The 19,738-nt window shown below is 48.0% G+C and overlaps 4 protein-coding genes across 8 annotated transcripts in view; 2 read left to right on the top strand and 2 right to left on the bottom strand.

Moving 5' to 3' along the window:
- LOC112880952 (alpha-galactosidase-like) overlaps window positions 1–1,884 on the top strand; it is a 20,070-nt gene extending 18,186 nt beyond the window's left edge. The window contains exons 6-15 of the mRNA XM_025945679.1: window positions 9–84; window positions 348–406; window positions 493–558; window positions 652–735; window positions 917–981; window positions 1,059–1,141; window positions 1,218–1,308; window positions 1,403–1,452; window positions 1,530–1,670; window positions 1,798–1,884. Of these exons, the coding sequence (XP_025801464.1) occupies window positions 9–84; window positions 348–406; window positions 493–558; window positions 652–735; window positions 917–981; window positions 1,059–1,141; window positions 1,218–1,308; window positions 1,403–1,452; window positions 1,530–1,670; window positions 1,798–1,884 (802 nt within the window). The remainder of the gene's footprint in view (window positions 1–8; window positions 85–347; window positions 407–492; window positions 559–651; window positions 736–916; window positions 982–1,058; window positions 1,142–1,217; window positions 1,309–1,402; window positions 1,453–1,529; window positions 1,671–1,797) is intronic.
- On the bottom strand, window positions 1,826–10,951 carry LOC112880179 (probable serine/threonine-protein kinase DDB_G0276461). Of its 5 annotated transcripts, XR_003226259.1 has the most exons (10): window positions 10,633–10,951; window positions 9,877–10,491; window positions 9,185–9,350; window positions 9,050–9,100; window positions 8,719–8,901; window positions 8,485–8,590; window positions 7,551–8,281; window positions 6,384–6,883; window positions 2,083–2,240; window positions 1,826–1,913 (listed from the first exon to the last, which is right to left on the bottom strand). XR_003226259.1 is itself a non-coding variant. In XM_025944686.1 (9 exons), exons 2-9 carry the CDS (start codon window positions 10,341–10,343, stop codon window positions 6,497–6,499), a joined length of 1,983 nt encoding a protein of 660 aa, XP_025800471.1. In that variant the 5' UTR covers window positions 10,344–10,491; window positions 10,633–10,951; the 3' UTR covers window positions 6,089–6,496. The 5 variants fall into 5 exon arrangements, 2 of the variants coding, with proteins under 2 accessions (XP_025800471.1, XP_025800470.1); XR_003226260.1 differs by lacking the exons at window positions 1,826–1,913; window positions 2,083–2,240 and adding an exon at window positions 5,322–5,647; XR_003226258.1 differs by lacking the exons at window positions 1,826–1,913; window positions 2,083–2,240 and adding an exon at window positions 5,654–5,789.
- Window positions 2,931–5,192, top strand: LOC112880181 (alpha-galactosidase-like). Its single transcript, XM_025944687.1, has 10 exons — window positions 2,931–3,391; window positions 3,571–3,629; window positions 3,717–3,773; window positions 3,857–3,891; window positions 4,027–4,130; window positions 4,230–4,305; window positions 4,407–4,465; window positions 4,551–4,616; window positions 4,695–4,775; window positions 4,907–5,192. The coding sequence occupies exons 1-10, from the start codon at window positions 3,249–3,251 to the stop codon at window positions 5,022–5,024; spliced, it is 798 nt and encodes a 265-aa protein (XP_025800472.1). The 5' UTR covers window positions 2,931–3,248; the 3' UTR covers window positions 5,025–5,192.
- A 1,559-nt stretch (window positions 10,952–12,510) lies between the features above and the next one.
- Window positions 12,511–16,137, bottom strand: LOC112880954. Its single transcript, XM_025945680.1, has 3 exons — window positions 15,149–16,137; window positions 14,567–15,060; window positions 12,511–12,521 (listed from the first exon to the last, which is right to left on the bottom strand). Exons 1-3 carry the CDS (start codon window positions 16,135–16,137, stop codon window positions 12,511–12,513), a joined length of 1,494 nt encoding a protein of 497 aa, XP_025801465.1.
- Window positions 16,138–19,738: the final 3,601 nt, after the last annotated feature.

The raw sequence follows: 19,738 nt of genomic DNA on the forward strand, positions 1-19,738 counted from the left end.
TCTTTCAGGTCGCGAACTTGCAGCAATAAGATGTCTGGTTCGCTTGGATATCAAGAACAAGACGCAAAAAGCTTCGCATCATGGGTACCTTTTGTGTCATCTTTTTTAGATAATGGATAGAAATCGAGCCTCTATATCCAACCTTTTGTGTCATCTAGATCGAAACTTTTTTAACGTGTTCGGCTATGCGCATCATAGAGGGAACCTGGTCACTAGCGTTATGCAACGCAAGGGGCTATTCTAGCCTCTGACACCTAAAAGCTTTTAAGCGTGTGAGAAAATGAAAACAACGCCTTTCTTTAATGCCTCAACTGATGTTTTTTCTTTTTCATTAAAAATAATCAAAGGGAGTTGACTACTTGAAGTATGACAACTGCAATGACCAGGGACTGAGTCCACAACCAAGGTGTGCATGAAAGATAATTCGATTTTAATAGGTCCTCTTTATCTTGCTATTTTGAGAAACTGAAACTGTCTTGCGACATTATTCAGATATGTCAACATGAGCAAAGCGCTTCTGAATTCTGGGAGGGACATTTTCTTCTCCCTTTGTGAATGGTAACTGTTGCTCTTTCAATCTTTTGAAGCTGATCGAATTTTGTGTTTGAACTTTGAATTCAGTTGTTTAGTTTTGGAAAAGTTGTTGTGTAGGGGAGTGAATGACCCAGCAACATGGGCAATTGGTGTAGGAAACAGTTGGAGAACAACCGGTGACATCCAGGACAACTGGGGAAGGTGAACATTATTACACATTTTTTTCTTTTGATGAGATCATCGAACATTAGTACATGACACCATGACAGGGTACAACTGTGATGAAGAAGTATGCCAATTTTTGGTGAAGTTCACAAGGAACATGCCCTGCTCATTATTGCCATCAATGTCTGATGCATATTCTTGCAGGGTCATGTTTCAGCATAACGGTTATCGCTGACACCAACGGCAAGTGGGCATCTTATGCAGGACCTGGTGGATGGAATGGTTAGTCCTTAGGGCTCATGTAAGCTTTGGGCTTGCCATTACTTCAGTTCTGAATGAAATGCTATTTATGTTGTCAGATCCAGACACGCTGGAAGTCGGAAACGGAGGAATGACAACAGAGGAGTACCGCTCCCATTTCAGCATATGGGCTCTGGCGAAGGTAACGAAATGCATAACCATCAGAACAGTAGAACTGCTCGTTTTCATGCCCATGGCACTGAACCGCCGTGATGCAGGCACCTCTTCTGATTGGCTGCGACATCCGCTCTATGAGCAATGATACCAAGGAAATCCTCAGCAATCAGAATGTCATCGCAGTTAACCAAGGTAAAGTAAAAAAACTGCATCCATTCCTTCGGTTTTTTCTCCTATTATGAAATATGAGCTGATACGATACTGAGCTTCAACGATTCGTGAGTAGATGGGCTTGGGGTGCAAGGGCACAAAGTGCAACAGGATGGAGACCAAGAGGTAAATACAAGAAGCTTTGCACAATGTCATGAGTAGCAAAGTAGCTGATATAGTTATATCCATGATCTTGTGATCAGGTCTGGGCTGGGCCATTGAGTCCAGGGAGGGTTGCAGTTGTTCTATGGAACAGAGGGTCTGCTGAAGCATCAGTCACTGAAAGCTGGAGCAGCATTGGTCTTAATGCATCAACCGTCGTTGATGCTCATAATCTGTGGACAGTAAGCATGGATTTTCTCTGATCATAGACAAGTCATTATTTTTCTTGCAGTTGTCTCAATCTTTATTCTTTTTCTTTGTGATGAATTCTCAAACTTTTTTGTTGAGTGTGATTTTTCTTGGTTGCAGAATGAGATTACATCATCCGTGCAAGGAGAGCTGAAGGAGACAGTGGATACTCATGCTTGCAAGATGTATGTGTTGACCCCAAAGTAGCTTGACTGGATTCTCACCTTTGCATGTACCTGTAAGAATCAACGGATTCAAGCGTCCCAAAGAATTACGGGAAATAGATAAAAGACAATTACTTATATGAATGGCTCCATGTGAACACCTAGGATCAAACAAAGTGAGTACATTGTGGCCTTGTATTTTACATGCAAATAGCTGTAAAATTGCAATACGCAATTATACCAGCTTCCTGATCTCCACTGTTAGAAAGTGAGAATTTGATCTGTCTTCCTCCTCAGGGTACCTGACGCTCTGTCGTCAGGCTGGTAACCTCCAAACCTCAATTACTGTGAACTACGTCCAAACCTGTGTTACTGTGGAAATGTTGCCTTGGAATGTTGCTGCAATGTGAATACATTATTGGATATATTATTAAAAAAAATATTGTTCTGGCTGAATGATCATATAAAGATTATGACATCATAAAATTGGTTCCCTCGTATAAACAAATAATTTCGAAGTCCAGACATATTTTAAGATAATGGGATTTATTCAAATCCCAGCCTCAATGTCCAAGGATGCATGCAGAATAAAGTCCAGATATATGAATATTAGACAATTGTTTTAAGATAGTTCCAGCAAGTGATTTTATTTCTTTTGGTTGCAGAGCGTCAAAATTATTATGAAGAGCCATTCAGATGCGTGGCTTAAGTAATTGTTGGCCTTCCCTGTTTAAGAGAGCACTTTGATGTGGATTTGTGACAAACGGAATAAAGTTTCCATGCAAAAAATTAAATAAAGTTCCTCTGAAAACATGCTTAAGTTGTTGACTGCAAAAATGTTCCTAGAGCTTGGAACTATTGTAGTGAATGTGCCTATGTTTACGACACTAAGGTCTATTTGGAACAAAGGAAACTAAATCAAATAATGTATTCCATATAGTGCCAATCCGATACAAATTTTTCATAAATGTCTCTGAAACAAAAAAATATTCTATGAATTTTATGTGCAGTGCTCGAATCCATAGGAATTTTATAGACCTAACATAAGATTCCCGAAAATTTTTTCGAATATTACATTGAAGTGCTTTATTTAAAATTCTGTCTGAATCCAAGTGGAAGGATATCTCAATCCCACGATCAATAAACCTTGTTGCTATACAAACTTACGAAGATTTTAATAACAAGAGACAGCCACCTATCAATCCTTGACGATAGAGCTTGCATCCGCGTATGGATCGGAGTACCCAAAGTATATTGGCCTCTGCCGGCCATGGTGTCCGGCTCCGTGGGATCCGAAACTCGTGAACAGATTCTTGTCTTAATACTGGCCAATTTCCTATATATAACCACCTTACCTGCTGAACACCACAGCACTTGCAGCGCCGAGGCACACATTTTTCTCTCGACATGGCGGGGAAGGCACCCTTGTGTGCTTTCTTCTTCCTCTTGCTATCGACGTCAGCGGCCGCGATCAGGCCAGCGAGGTCAGCGGCGGCGGCGGCTAGGAGAGCGGCACTGGAGAATGGCCTTGGCCGGACTCCCCAGATGGGGTAAACTGCTGGTCTTAGAGTTTGTTGTAAGGTGTTAGTTTTCAGCTTTCAGCCCTTGGTCCTTGATGATGAGATTTGGTTTTTCACCTCGGTGGCCTGGTTTTCTCACCATTTACCGTTTTCATGATTCCATCCAATTGTCACTAATTATTGTTATTATTATTTGGAAAAAAAATCAGTTGGAATAGTTGGAACCACTTCCACTGCAAAATAAACGAAGAGATAATTCGAGAAATCGGTAAGACTACTACGACTACACTGCTGCCTCAAAATCAGTTGCAGTCGCACCACAAACTGCTGCAGAGGTCATGATTTACTTGTGCAGCTGATGCTATGGCGGATAACGGCCTTGCAAAGCTTGGATATGAGTATATCAACATAGGTAGTTTCTCGAGATTTCTTATTTACTTGTGCAGCTGATGCTCAGTTGAGTCAGATGACAACTGAACATTTGTGAAACTGCAGATGATTGCTGGGCAGCATATGATAGGGACTCCGAGGTGAGTAAATGATGATAGACTCGTATATGCAGCAAGCAATTAGTAGCAAAAGAAAGATTACAAAAATGATTTTCACCAAAGTAAAGATGAACTAAGATTCTAGAGGGGGTAATCTAGCTTTCTGTATTTTCACAGGGCAATCTAGCTGCAAATGCATCAACGTTCCCATCGGGAATACCAGCCTTGGCAGACTATGTGCATGGAAAAGGGCTCAAGCTAGGGATCTATGGTGATGCAGGGTATTCATTCATAACAAAACAACAAACACAAAGTTGAATGGATGCCATGCTTTAAATTATAGTTTTCTTTCTCAAATCTCATCATCTTTCTACTTTCAGGTCACGGACTTGCAGCAAATTGATGCCCGGTTCGCTTGGGTACGAAGACAAAGATGCAAAAACCTTTGCATCTTGGGTACCTTAAGTCCCACTTAGAACAAAACTTTAAACACATCAAGCAACTTTCTTTCCTGCTTCCGAACTGAATTATGATTTTGATCATTTGATGATTCAAAGGGAGTCGACTACTTAAAGTATGACAACTGCAATAACCAGGGAATGAGTCCTCAGCCAAGGTGACCAGGAATCACAAGAACTATTGACAGTTACATCTGTTCATCCTATTTTGGGAGACTGGAATTTTCATACGATAAAATGCAGATATAACGCGATGAGCAAAGCACTTCTGAATTCTGGGAGGAATATTTTCTTCTCCCTTTGTGAATGGTAACTGTTACATTTTTTGTGTGGCTCAAATATGATTTGAATTCAATCGTTCAGTTTTAAAATGACATTGCTGTGTAGGGGAGTGGATGACCCAGGGACATGGGCAGGTGTAGGAAACAGTTGGAGAACTACGGGTGACATCAAGGACACTTGGGCAAGGTGAAGTTTCAGACCTGACAGGCTATAACGGCCCTGACTGATTTTGGGCAAAATTTGCATGGAATTTGACCTGATTTGTCTCCATTGTCTTATAAATGGACGATGCATCTTACTGCCCTTAAATGTTTCAGCATGACAGCTATTGCCGACAAGAACAACAAGTGGGCATCATATGCTGGGCCTGGTGGATGGAATGGTAAGTCCTTCAGGCCTGTAAACATTTCCAGCAACCAGTATGCTTTCTCTTGAACGGGCAGCTGCCTCTGCTTTCAGACCCAGACATGCTAGAAGTTGGAAATGGGGGTATGACAACAGAAGAGTACCGCTCCCATTTTAGCATATGGGCTCTAGTGAAGGTAATGATATGCCTACATTTGAGCTTAGTGTCATTGCAGTTACCCAAGGTCAAGAACAACATTATCCAACAAACCGTGCACACCTTTAAGCAGGCACCCCTCTTGATTGGCTGTGACATCCGCTCAATGAGCAAAGAAACCAAGGAAATCCTCAGCAATCAAAATGTCATTGCAGTTAACCAAGGTCACGAAAACGCACCGATCATTACTTCATTTCTCCAAATTAGAGATGATACGATCCTAAGCTTACATGATTATGAACAGATGAGCTTGGGGTACAAGGGCACAAAGTGCAACAAGATGGAGACCAAGAAGTAAGATAAACTATACAAGCAAAAGCGGTGATATTTAACACTTATTTATAAGCCATAATCATGTGCTTAGGTTTGGGCTGGTCCACTTAGTGGAGGTAGAATTGCTATGGTTCTATGGAACAGAGGATCAACTGAAGCATCCATCACTGCCAGCTGGAGCAGCATTGCACTTAATGCATCAACTGTCGCTGATGCTCATGATCTGTGGACAGTAAGCATGCATTTTTCTCTATCATAAATCCTACATAGTACCATAACACTCCGTCCATTCGTTTTTATAATGCAGTCAAAGAAAGATCAATTTTGTGCTCAAAAAAAGATCGATTTGCAGTCAAACTACGCCCCTACAAAAATGAACAGAGGGAACACATTAACACATTTTCTATGAATTTCATATTGCAGCTGTTCTTAAACTTCTTTGTGTCTTATTTTGTTTGTTTGCAGGATGAGGTTATATCATCAGTGCAAGGAGAACTAAAGGAAACAGTGGATTCTCATGCTTGTAAGATGTATGTTGTGACACCAAAATAGAATGGATCTTCAACACATGTTATATCGTAGAACAAATCAATTCAAAAAATATAAATGTACCACGATGAATTCACAAGGATTCTTGCTTGGGTGCCTCAACATGAAAAACACCTAGGATCAAACAAAGTGAATATATTGTGGCCATTTATTTACCAGTAAATGGTGACCTTTTATTTTTGACATGGTAACAGATAACTATATCTATATAGCATGTGTCCAAAATTCATTGTAGATATTGACATGACACAACAGGCTCGTCTACAGAACAGAAAAAAACATTTTCCTATTTCTAACATCTAGCAATTATTTGCAAGTTACAACTTACATTCACACTAAAGTTACAACTGGATGCATCATTATGCAAGATCAGCACCAGAACAATTGTACAAAAGCATTGCCACACATACCTCCATAAGTGCAGGCATTCCTCGGTGGCTCTTCAGTCTGCCACACCACCAAGACCATATGTACTCTTTGACTCTTTTGGCATATAGTATCACTGTAAATTGGTGTAGCACAATCAAAACCCGGTCCATCCAGCTGGTTGGTACGATCCATCTTTCTTTTCTTCAGCAGTCTGATTATTGAGGAGCTGAGCAGTATTCCCCATGTTCGATAACTTGGGATGTACGGTTCCAGAAGGAGCAGCCTTAAAGCTATCTTGACCAAAGGCAAATGGATCGGCGCTAGAACTTACATTCGATTGTCCAAGTGAGCTGGCTTTGTTGCTGTTTGATGCCCGCAGAGTTCGGACTGACCTGGGGTGGGCACTCTTCACAGCTGCTTGAGGTTTTGGCTCTTCAGGAAAACCTGACCATGGTTTTGGGTCAGGGCTCGGTGTCCCTGGCCTTGAAGTAAATAGGCCTTGCCGGAGCTCTGGAGGGGTTCCTTCAATCTTCTCCCTCGGCTGTGAAAGCCAAAAATAATAATATATTACCATTCTGATACATATCAAAATCAAAGATGATACTCAGGGTCTATACACAATGAATCAATTTTAAAAAAAAAATGTCAAATAGGAAAACTGGCTAAACTGTGGTAATTTAAACCTTACAAAGCATTTAGATTTAGGGATATGCAAGGTAGGATGAATATTAGGGTGCAGATGGGCTAATCCTAGCCATTGATAGGAAAGAATGGAAAGTCTATGGTAATTTAAACCTTATAGAGCATTTAGATTTAGGGATATGCAAGGTAGGATGAATATTAGGGTGCAGATGGGCTAATCCTAGCCATTGATAAGAAAGAAGGGAAGGTTGGGATTAGCTCACCAACTAGCACACACCCTCAATCACTTTAGATTTAGAAATAGGGGAGGTAGGATGAATATTAGGGTATGGATGGGCTAATCCTAACCATTGGTAGGAAAGAATGGTGGGTCAGGATTAGGGCACGAACTAGCACACACCCTCTATAAGTAAATCCAAACACTTTGGTGATATGACCAAGCCAGCCAATTTGAATTCTATCCTCAAGATTTCACGTTTTCGCTAGTTAGCTGGACCAAGAAGAGGGAATTTGAACCTGGATATGATTAACTAGAGGGGAATTCAGGCACATAGCAGTAGTCATACCGGAGTATCAAGGCTTGTGCTGGGTGGGGAGAGTTCAACCTTCGAATGTTCTCTGAACTGCTTAGCTGGCGGCGTAACAGAAGCGGTAGCTAGGGCTTGCTTAAGCTCTTGTATCTCTCGCCTCTGAGAAGAACAAATGGCAGACAACTTATCAAACTTCAATGAAATTTCTTCCTTCTCCAGGTTTGCTATCTTTAATTGTTCCTTCAGTAAAGTAACTTCTGCTTCCAGTTGACATTCTTTCAACTTGCTAAGCAAGTTTACATTGTCAGCATTGTTTTGTGAGTTCATTTTGATGTTATCAAAGTCTGCCATGAATGAGTTGAAGGCCATAGCTTGTATGCTGGCTTTATTTTCTGTTTTGGTTTTCTCTAACCCAGACTCCGAGCCATTTGCAGAAAACCTAATTTCAAAATCTCCAGGAGAACTATCAACTGATGCAGACAGAGATTTCCGAGATGAATTATGAACTGGTGTGTTCTGGTTCTTAGTTTGTGATTGCTTTGAGGTGACTTGGCTAATGGGCTCTTGATCAAAAGCTGGTTCCTTGTCATCAGCAAAAGCTAGCTCCTGAGCATGTTGAGTTGACCAGAATGCACCCATAGGACCCCTGTTCTCCATAGCTTTCGGAGGATCTTGTGCCATCAGGTTGGAAAAATGACTAGGAGAGGTACTCCTCAGGTCTCCTCTTGATGATGAAGCAGCACTCCTTTGAGATGGTCTCCTTGGTGCTGCAACAAATAATTTTAGGTTCAGGCAAAGGAAAAATTGAGACTCAGAAAAAGAAAAGAGTGCGCAATTAACAAATCAGATGGTTTTTGGTTTACATGAAAGTATATGAGATTTCATGCTACAGCATTTGTTACGCTTCCTGATCATTATGTAGACACAGTGGCTTAATTTCTCCAAAAGTACAAGATGCTAGTACGCAAACCTTCATCGATAGCAGTATGAGATTCAAATGCTGACCCAGACGGGGATCCATCAGGTAAATCCTTTTGCAGCTCCAATGGAAGTAACTCATTAACACGGAACCACACCTATAACAAAACATTAATCAACAACAGAGAAACAGAAGACCTCCTACGTTTCAGTTTCATCCCATATGCACTAATTAAGACTAACCTAAATTCATGGAAGTGAATGGCCAATCAAGCAAAGCCCTTGCCTGTGTAATGTCCGGTCTGGCATCTGGAGAAGAATTAAGCATGTCTTTGATCAGAGTTGTAATGGAAGAACTGTACTTTGGCAATTCTGGGATACGGTAATTCCCGTTAAGTATCTGAAGCTTTGATTCACCATCAAATGCTGATTTGAAGTAGCAGATTCTATACAAGAGACATCCAAGAGCCTGCAAAATACCACAATACCACCTTAACTAGTCGCAATATTACTAATTAATCAGATAAAAAGATAATAATGGCAATCCAATAATACAATAGATAATATCGGATTACATTGAACCAGAATGTAATATAATAGCTGAAGAGATGGCTTACCCATATATCTACTTTCTCACTGATAACCTCCCTCCTGTACAAGTCCCACATCTGCAATCAGTAAACAAGCATAAAACAAGTAAATGTGTGGAACAGGCTGAGCAAGGATTCAAAATAGGGATTTTCAATATAAACCTCAGGAGCTCTATATGCAGGAGTGGTGTGCTTCCTAATGTTATCCTCTTCGATGCCCATCTCCTCAGGTTTGTTGAAGCATTTATGATTTGTCGACACACTACCAAAATCACATAGTTTCCAGGCCCCATCAGCACCAAGAAGAACATTTTCAGCCTTTAGGTCCCTGCACATAAATTATGTTTTCTGTAATATATCTGAAATAAAACTCACCTAGAAGTTCCAACTATAGATAGCAAGCTACAACCAACTATAGTCTTGAATGCCTTAGACAGCAGCCAACCAAAAGAATGTATTAAAAATAAATGAGACAGCACAAAAAAGAAGTATAATAAGCCATCACACACACAAAAATACTCCTGTTATTGTCTAGTGTGCAAGCCGGCTATAAAACAAAATAAATTGATCCAACTGCAGCTCCACACCTTGTTCTACTTGATATACAGTAGAATAATATTGTGAGATAATGTTGTGTTATGTTCATCATACAATAGACCAACTGCCATATGACTATTATGCTATTTTCACTTGTCAGATAGTTACATCAATGCTGTTCAACAAGCACATAAGTTCATGGAAAGACAACCACAGAAAAAAGAGTCAGCCATGTATGCAAAACTGAGTATTGCTTGCCAAAATATTATGTAGAGGAACTCCAATCCAATTCGCAGGATGGGAAGTAGCGGAATCACCTGTGAGCAAGAGGCGGCGTCTGGCAGTGCATCGCGAAGACGGCATTGCAAACATCTCGGAAGATCAATGCCACCTTCTCCTCTTCAAAGTAGGCTGCCCCCCTGTCCTCCAACACAGAAACCAGCGACTTCTCGCAGAACTCCATCACCAGCAGTGCCTCCCTTGCCCGGCCCATATCAAGTATTGCGTGCGCGACCAGCATAACCACATTAGGGTGCCCCTTGAGCGACCTCATGACCGTGATCTCCTTCCGGACCAGCTCCATTGACTCCTCATCCTGCACGATCACATGCTTGAGCGCGTACTGCTTCGCGGGGTTGACCATGTCCCGGGCGGCGTACACGCAGGAAAACCCGCCCTCAGCAATGGCGTCCCGGACGTGCACCTTGACATTGCCGACATCGATGGTGCGGCCCTCGAGGCCGCTAGGCTGTTCCTTGGGGATGAACTGCTTGAGCCTCCACATGGCTGTTTCTGCAAAATCCTAGAGAAACCTTGCAGGGACGAAGTGACAGCTGGGCATGGATTGGGGGTTTAGCTCAACCCCTCAAATTTTTGAGAAAGAGAGTGCAACGGCACCACGGGAATGCTAATCTTGCGCGATAAGAAGGAACCTAATTGAATCATGGATGAACGAATCAGATTCGACCGATGCGGATTCGATGGCTTGCCGTCACAGTAAAGTAAATGGAAGATCCCCCAGAACAAAAGGGAAATCCTAGAACAGTGGGTTCAAGCCAGTCAGGGTCGCTCACCAACAAACGAAGAGATCGATCCAGGTGCGGCCGGGGTGGATCTGCGCTCCACGCCAGACACCCGTACCAGTAGAGGGCGGCACCGACACGGCAACTCCCACACACACACACACACACACAGAGAGAGAGAGAGAGAGAGAGCAGGACTTGGGTGGAAGGAGAGGCCTGGCTCGTCGTGCCCCTCGCCGGCCGGCGGTCAGGTCGCCGGCGCCGAGGTGCAGCGGGTGGCGGCGGTGGGAGAGGAAACAGGGAAGCGAACCCTCTGGATTCTGGTGCGGCGGTCAATTTTGTTGCTTTCTGGTTTCCACTAGAAACGAACACCTCTGGCGGATTTTTTTTTTTTCAACGCTGCAGCTGTGGGTTAATCATCCTATTAGCGTGTTCGGCTGCCGTGACTTATTTTTATTCCGTGTCCGAAATTTGGATGCTAATTAGAACACTAAATATGATCTAAATATAAAATTAATTATATAAATAGAGACTAATTCAACCTGTTAAACCTAATTAATCCATCATTAATATATGTTTACTGTAGTACAATATTTTTAAATAAATTAGGTTTAATAGGTGTCACAAAATAGTCTCCATTTATATAATTGGTTTTATAATTAAACTATATTTGATACTTTTAATTGATGTTAAATATATAGGAATTTATTTTTAATCCCGGACCACACAGTACCTTGATCAAAATGAGATGTTGTGGGACCTCGATTTTACAGAAAGGGCCCTTGGAGTCGGAGAAACCGAAAAATTTCAACGAAGTCCTTTTTTTCTGTGCAAGATGGGCTGATACGGAGAAAGAAGCAATCAGAAGATCCTTCTTAGGCTGTCGATGAGGTAGGTTAGACTTTCTCACTAGCGTTAGTAGATTGGTCACAACACGAAAACGCGTGGAAACATACACGAGGATAGGGCTAAATATGGCGCAAATAAATGGCGTTTTAAGTATCAACAACTTGAAAACATACTATAATTTTTGTATATAGTAATATTTATTGGACATAATAAACTATATTTTTACGTATTCTAAAAAGATCTACCCATATAATTTTTAAGACTTATGTCGGTTTATATCAGTATTTTAAACCACTCCTACACCTAATTGCCTCGTACAAGATATCATTGAGCAGCCTCCTTATTTCTACCCATGTTCTCTTTATTCGCCGACATCTTCCTCAATTCTTGGCACACGCTATCACTAGAGCAGCCTATGCCCACACTCGCCTCACTCCACCCTCCTCTTTATCTCTTGTTCGTGGATCTGCTGCACTCATGTCACGATACGACTCACCACAGGATCACGACACGACGGAACGCAACGATCCTACAGACCCCTTAGTTAGATACGTGTAGAACTCCCGACCTCGCCCGTGGGATGTCGACCTCAGAGTTGAAGAATCCGTTCCTTCTCGTTGTAGTCAACCCCAGCCTATATATGGGGAGCTGGGTTTTCTTTTTTTGCTCTCTCGACTCTCATGCACGTACAACTCATTCGCACGCATGTTTGCAAGCAACCCGTTGTAAGCACCCAATGTTTGAACGCAAGTAACATGAACTCACCCCCGTACCACCCAAATCGGACGCAGGTCTTCCACCCGAACTGGTATAAACTCTTGCATCTTGAGTATTAGCTATCGAGCTAAGAAGATGACGATGTATATTCCCCAGCCGGTGCACCAAACAATGAGAACGGAACAATTAGTAAGTGGAATATTCACGAATCACCCAACGAGCTACCGAGTTTATACCGTTTCAGGAGCATTAGCCTTATTGTCCTGTTAATTGTCGATTGAGCCAGTATAAATGGGACGGTTCCTTCATACTATTTTAAACTTACTCATGTGACTAATTACTCAATGATGTACACCATTTAGACTATTTAAAACCTATCCATATGACAAATGACCAACGATGTTAATTATAATATTACTAATGGTATAAAAGATCAAGTTTAATTCTTTCAATTTATTTATTTAATGCAAAATTATAACATATGTGTTAATTTATTTAATGCAAAATCATTTCTGTGTGTGTTAATTATTAAGTACTTATATATCTGTGGTCAGCAAATTGTTAGTTAATTAATCTATAATTCTATTTATTAGAATTTTTGAAAATACGTCCTTCCCACATCTACATCTTTGCTATAACTATAAATTGTTTACTACATTTTTTTATGACCATAAAATTTTTGTTTAGGTTTTCTAAAAACACGTAAGTAACTTTTACTAAGTATATATTGACGGAGGCCGCGTTTGTACTCCGTCTCCACCAATCTTTTTGAAACATTCAGCTAGAAATCCAATAATTTTGCATTCCGTTCCACTTCCACTATCAGGGCATCCGTTTTGCTCATGCAGCCAGTACTAGGATTGCCGTACTGTACTCCACTGCTCGTCAGAGTTTGCTACTCTGTCGCTGTTAGGCTATCTCCAGCGACGCGCTGTAAACCGTTCGGTTCCGTATGCGCGGAGGATACTGTAGCCCGCTAGCGCTCCATCGGTGTACTCCAAAGCGTCCGGTAAAATGGAGGAAGCGGCATGCGTCCCGCACAGAGGGAGCGGCGAGCGGCGTCCTCCATCGCTCCTGCCCGCCCTGTTCGCGCTCGAGGCGGCTCCCGCGCGCGGGGCGGCAGGACGGCGCGCGGGGCGGCGGCGCTGCGGGGCGGGAGGGACGGAGGAAGGGGCGGCCGGCGCTGCGGGGCGGAGCAGGAGCGCGGGGCGGAGGGCGCGGCGGGGGGGCGGAGGAAGGGGCGACGGAGGGGCGGAGGAGCGGAGGGCGCGGCGGGGCGCGGGCGCGGCGGGCCGGAGGAGCGGAGGGCGGCGTGTGGCGCGCGGGCCGGAGGAGCGGAGGGCGCGGCGGGGCGCGCGCGCGGCGGGCCGGAGGAGCGGAGGGCGGCGTGTGGCAGGGGCGGCGGGGCGGAGGAAGGGGCGGCGGAGGGGCGGAGGAAGGGGCGGCGGAGGGGCGGAGGAAGGGGCGGCGGAGGGGCGGAGGAAGGGGCGGCGGGGGGGCGGAGGAAGGGGCGGCGGGGGGGCGGAGGAGGGGCGGCGGAGGGGCGGAGGAGGGGGCGGCGGGGGGGCGGAGGAGGGGCGGCGGAGGGGCGGAGGAAGGGGCGGCGGGGGGGCGGAGGAAGGGGCGACGGAGGGGCGGAGGAAGGGGCGGCGGAGGGGCGGAGGAGGGGCGGCGGGGCGGCGCGCGGGAGGGGCGGCGGAGGGGCGGAGGAAGGGGCGGCGGAGGGGCGGAGGAAGGGGCGGCGGGGCGGCGCGCGGCAGGGGCGGCGGAGGGGCGGAGGAAGGGGCGACGGAGGGGCGGAGGAAGGGGCGGCGGAGGGGCGGAGGAAGGGCGGCGGGGCGGCAGAGGGGCGGAGGAAGGGGCGGCGGAGGGGCGGAGGAGGGGCGGCGGGGCGGCGCGCGGGAGGGGCGGCGGAGGGGCGGAGGAAGGGGCGGCGGAGGGGCGGAGGAAGGGGCGGCGGGGCGGCGCGCGGCAGGGGCGGCGGAGGCGCGGAGGAGGAGCAGGGGCGGAGGGGCGCGGGCGGCGGAGGGGCGGAGCAGGGGCGGCGGGCCGGAGGAGCGGAGGAGCGCGGCGGGCCGGAGGAGCGGAGGAGCGGAGGGGCGCGGGCGGCGGAGGGGCGGAGCAGGGGCGGCGGGGCGGCGCGCGGGAGGGGCGGCGGAAGGGGCGGCGGAGGGGCGGAGGGGCGGCGGGCCGGAGGAGGAGCGGCGGCGCGGAGGAGGAGGGGGCGGAGGAGGAGGGGGGGCGCGGAGGAGCGCGGCCGGGTGGAGCAGGAGCGCGGCCGGGCGGCGGGGTAGGGGCGCGCGGGCGGGAGGGGCGGCGCGGTCGGCGGCGCGGGCGGAGGCGTGCGGGGCGGCGGGGCGGTGGAAACGGCCGTTGGAAGAAAGTAAAGAAAAATAAGAATGTGGGGTATGGAGGATGCAAATAGAGGATATCGTTGGAGCTCGATTTGGTATAGAGAATGAAATTGATATGGAGAATGGATATAGAGGATGAGATTTAGGGGATATCGTTGGAGATAGCCTTACAGATAGTAAGGCCTGGTTGAAGCCATCATCAGCCGCAGAAGCAACACAAGGCCCACTTGCTTCAAAGCCGCTGTTCTCCCGGTCACCACCTGACGCCTCCTGCAGGATCATCCGCGCCCGCCCTCTGTCCGCGGGGTAAGTCCAGTACATCGCCGAGTACGTGAGGCAGCAGATGGTCGCCGGCACGGCGATCTCCGCGAAGACCGCCTTCCCCAGAGCGGCCGCGTTCTCCCGGTCGGCGCCCACCCGCGGCTGGTACCCGAAGACGCGCTCCGCCAGGATGCCCACGACGGGCGGCCCGAACGACGCGACAACGTTCTCGAAGCACATGTCGAGAGCGTACGCGGCCGTCCTCGCCTTCTCCGGCACGATCTCTGCCAAGATAGGGCTGCCAGGCGAGGCCAGATAATCGAGTTAGCTTGCAGATGGGAATGCACGGAGCAAGAAAAAATGGTGTTGTCATCGTCTGATCCCACTTGCTGGTGGAAGCCGTGCTCCACGCGATAGCAATGCCCAAGAGCAGGAACCCGCCGGCGTATACGGCACCCGCCATTGGCCAGCCGGCCCGCGCAGGCAGAAGTAGGAGGGCGGCCAGCGGGACGGTGGACGCGTTGGACACCTGCGCCAGCGCGATCCGGCCCGTGTAGGGGAACTGCCGCGCCGCGAGGTCGCCGGCGAACCCCGCGAGCAGCGAGCCGAGCCCTAGGGAGAGGGAGTTGAGGCTGGTGATCACGGTGGTCTCCCCGTGCGTGAACCCCACGAGCTCCAACCACATGGCCATGAACGTGAGCGCGGACAACGGTACCTGCGCGGCTACCCCCTGCGCCACGATGATCCGGAACGTGGGCACGCTCACCACGGCCTTGGCTTCCCGGGCGAGCTCCGCGACGGTGGGCACGGCCTTGGTGTTCCGCGTTCCAGGCCTGGAGTGGGCGGCGAGCAGCCACGTCGCGACGGCGATCGCGACGCTGACGAGCGCGAGGGCGTGGAACGCCAGGCGCCAGCCAGGGACGCCGAAGAAGGGCGTGGTGGGGGCAAGCAGGACGCCCAGCGAGGTCCCCATGGCGGCGCCCACGCCTTGCGCCATGAACAACCACCCCAACGCGGAGCCGCGCGTGTCGTCGTCGCTGTAGTCGGCGACCAGGGAGAAGACCGCGGGCAGGACGAGCGCCAGGCCGACGCCGTTGAAGCCCCTTGAGACCGCCATCTGCAGGACCGTGGTGGAGGCGCCGGCGAGCGCGGTGGCCGCGGCGCTGAGGAAGGTCCCCGCGGCGACGACGCGCGCGCGGTCGGAGCGCGCCGCGGCCCACGTCGCGAGCGGGTAGCACAGCGCCTGCACGAGTGCGCGGCATAGTGTGATGGAGCCCAGCGCGACGGGCGACGCCCCCAGCGCGGCGCCCACCTCCCTGTACATTGCCGGCAGCAGGCACTCGTTGGCGGTCTCCAGCAGCGCCGCCGCGGTCATCAGCAGCGGCAGCGCCGGCGTCCGCTGTCGCCGCCGCCCGCACGCCGCCCTGCTCCCCAGCATTCGTTCCTTCCCTTAAACTCGCGGACCTGCCCCCCGATCGTACAAGGTTTCAGTCTGAATATCTGTTACTAGCTAGTATCACGAAATGAAGAGGGAAATTAAAATGAATATATAGCAGATAAAAGATTGATCAAGTGTATTATTATATGGTCATATATATTCGCTGGGGGCATTGACTCGATCTGAGCTGCACATGGTCCACGATGCTTGCTGGGGAGTGGGGAGCATGCAGCGCATCTCCCGTCGGTTGACTCAAACCTGCGTGACCCCCATGGCCTGGACAGCTCATCTCATCTTCCCTCTTCCTTCTCGATCGTATTCCCCTCTTCCGGAGTCAGCGCCACGCGCACTGTTTGGCTGGCATCCACCAATTGTCCCTATGATTACTGTGTATTATGGAAACGAACTGAAAATAATAAACTTTATATACCAATTAAATAACCTAAATGCGTGGGGGAGGTGGTAAACCTATCCATTGTATTGAAGGTCCCACGTATTTTGCGACGAGTGATTGGTAAGTTGTGAAATTGATCATGATCTCTGAATGAAGGCTTTGGGATTGCGTGAGCATGTTTGCATTTTTATTATTATTATGCATCGTTACGATTTGAGACCAATGTAAGCTAGCCAACGGCCAAGGTGGTGAGTTGGAGATGGATCGGAAACACATATATTATCGTCTCCCGACAGGTTAATGGAGTCAACGTGGTGTTCAAACAGTGAGAGGGCCAACTGGACAATGCCAAGCAAAAGGGTTGAAGAACTGTCTATGGAAATCGAGATGTGGGTGTCTTAAAGCGACCGTATCTGAAGGTAAGGTTTTCCGAGGGTAGTCGCTTATGCCCACCCCCTCTAGAAGTACGGTCTCCTTTATGTGCAGGGTCGCGAGCTGCTCCTCCACGTTCGAACCGTGAGCTCGTTGGAGAGGAGCTCACGTAATACCCTGCATCTGTTTGCTACTCGGTGAAGCTTAGGGCTACGACGAGGTGTTGGCTAAGGTTTACAAACACGCGGTATCCTCAGGACCACCTTATATAGTATGATAACCGTGAGTTACAAGTTAGGCTAGAAATCTATCAAGGGTTGCTTTACAAGGAAACAAGTTGGATTAGGTTACAACTTTAGGGATGTAGAGTCCAACGCAGATCCGATCAACGAAGGACCCGGCACATATCTATCCTAGTGCCTTGCACTTCTGGAACGTAGTCTGGGGCCATTTTCTGAAGATCTGGGCCCCCTTTATGTAAGGACAACCTAGGATCTACCTCCGTCAAGCCCAGAGCACCAGGCAGCTGAGTGGTCATTCGCTTGAGAAGTCATAAGTTTTACAACGGGATGCGACCCTGGAAGCACCCGTTAGATGTTGCTCCCGAGCCTTGAGAAGGTCGCAGAACAATCTCGAGGGTCAGAATCATGGGTCATAAGAATGGCGCCTAGCCTCCAAGCAAAGAGGCCGGCGGAATCATGGAGACACGCTGAGTTGTAGAATGGCACCTAACCTCTGAGCAGAGAGGCTGGCGAAATCACGAAGACATGCCAAGTCGTAGAATAGCGCCTAGCCCCGAGCAGAGGCTGGCGGAGTCACGGCCTCCATAGTATCCATTTTTTTAATGGAAATCCTTGTGATGATTGCTCTCTTAATTGTAATATTAAAATGTGTGTGCACCTTGTAGAAAAAAAATAGAGGGAGTATTGAATTGATTTTACACGTTGCTCATCACAGCTAGAGTGCACTAAGTGGGTTGGTTTGTTCTAAGAAATATTATCATATGTTTCATCAAATTCATAAAGAACCGGGTAAACGAAATAAACTATGAAAATATGTTTCATAATGGATCCAATGATGCTCATGATATTATAGATATTATTATTCTTTTCCGTAAAACTTGATCAAACTTAGAACAGTTTGATTTAGGATAAACTCAAAATCCTTTGTATTTGTGGACGGAGAGAATAATGTAGATCTTCAATTCTTCATAAACAGCATAAGCTCGGTTTAATTAATAAAGTACACATGCCCATTGTCTAAAATGTTTCGACATATTAACATATATGAGCACGAAATAAAAAGTTTCCATATAATAATATATATAGCACGAAACTCCGATCCATACCTATTTATTTTGGAGGTATCTCCATGTCAATCGATTGAGATATGTGTTATCTCTCAATCACCTCCACCAGCCATTGGATGGTATATCAACCGTCCAGATTACTCCGAGCCTTTTATCTAGAGAAAATTCTCTATTTGGCCCTACTAAATTACATCTTCCTTCTTTGATCTTTTCTTTAGAACTTTCCTATTTGAAACCACAATATTCATTCTTCTCTTCTTTCCTAAACTGGCCCTTCCATCAGTTTTGAGCACCGACGGTATTAACCGCCACGTGAAAAGACCATTTTACCTCTATTTGTATTTCTATAACCAAATTGATATTGGTACACGTTTCTGAACCAGATCATGAGCCAGATCCTGACCCGTTACAAATCCAAAAAAAACATGAGCTTCGGAGAGAGGAGCGGCCGAGGGGTGCTCGACAGGCCAGGGGCCAACGGTCGGCCTGCACGCGCCGCCCGCGGCTAGGGACCAGGTGGCCGACGGCCCGCACATGTCTTCCGCGGCCGGGCAAGGCAGCCTGCCTGCACGAGCCGCCCGTGGCCGGCGGCTAGCACGCGCCGCTCGCGGCCAGGGCCTGTCGCTGTAGGAGGAGGTGGTGCCCGCTGCGTGGGAGAGGTGGTGCAGCTGCGCAGGCCTTGGTCGCCAGGCTGGAGCAGGTGCTCGTGCGGACGCACGGTGAGCTGCAGCGGCGCTCGAGATGCTGTGCAGGCATGCAGCTGGTGAAATGTGGATGTTGTGTGCGGTGTGCAGCTGGTGGCTGCCACAGTTGGTGGGGGTACGAAGGGGCATTTTAGTCTGTTCCTAAAAGATCTGACAAGTTTGCATTGGGAGTTCATGGCGGTACCTAATGGAGGTAATAGAAAGACCAGTTTAGGGAATAATGAATATTGTGGTATCGAATAGGAAAGTTTTGAAAAAAAAGCCAAGGAAGGAAAGGTAAATTTAGTAGGGCCAAATAGGGAATTTTCTACTATAGGGTTGAGAACACCCCCCCACCCTCCCGCGTTGCTCTCCTAACGACTTGGGAGGGGGGGGGGGCGACCACCGCGCCGCCGTCCACCCCTCTCCAGGCCACGGGCGGCGGCGGCCCTACGGATGAGCCGAAACCGGCTCAGCTCGCGTCCTCTCCCCTCCCTTCTTTCCTCTCCCGCCTCCCCTCCCCCGACCTCCAAACCTTGATGTGGTCCCTCCGCCGCCGGCCGCCGGGGCCTGATCCGGCCTCCTTGTCACCGGATCCGGGGTCTGCCCGGCCGGATCTGGCCGTCCCCAGCCGGTTTCGCCGCCCTCCCCACCCCTCCGGCCGGCCCTGTTCTTGGTGCGGGCGTGGTCTCTGGCAGAGCGGGTCCATGCCTGTCAGACCCGGACCTACGGGACTGTGTACATAACGTAGTTTAAACAGGATTAGGAGACAAGGCTTGT

Source organism: Panicum hallii, chromosome 2, assembly GCF_002211085.1.
Source record: "Panicum hallii strain FIL2 chromosome 2, PHallii_v3.1, whole genome shotgun sequence".
Lineage (NCBI taxonomy): Eukaryota > Viridiplantae > Streptophyta > Magnoliopsida > Poales > Poaceae > Panicum > Panicum hallii.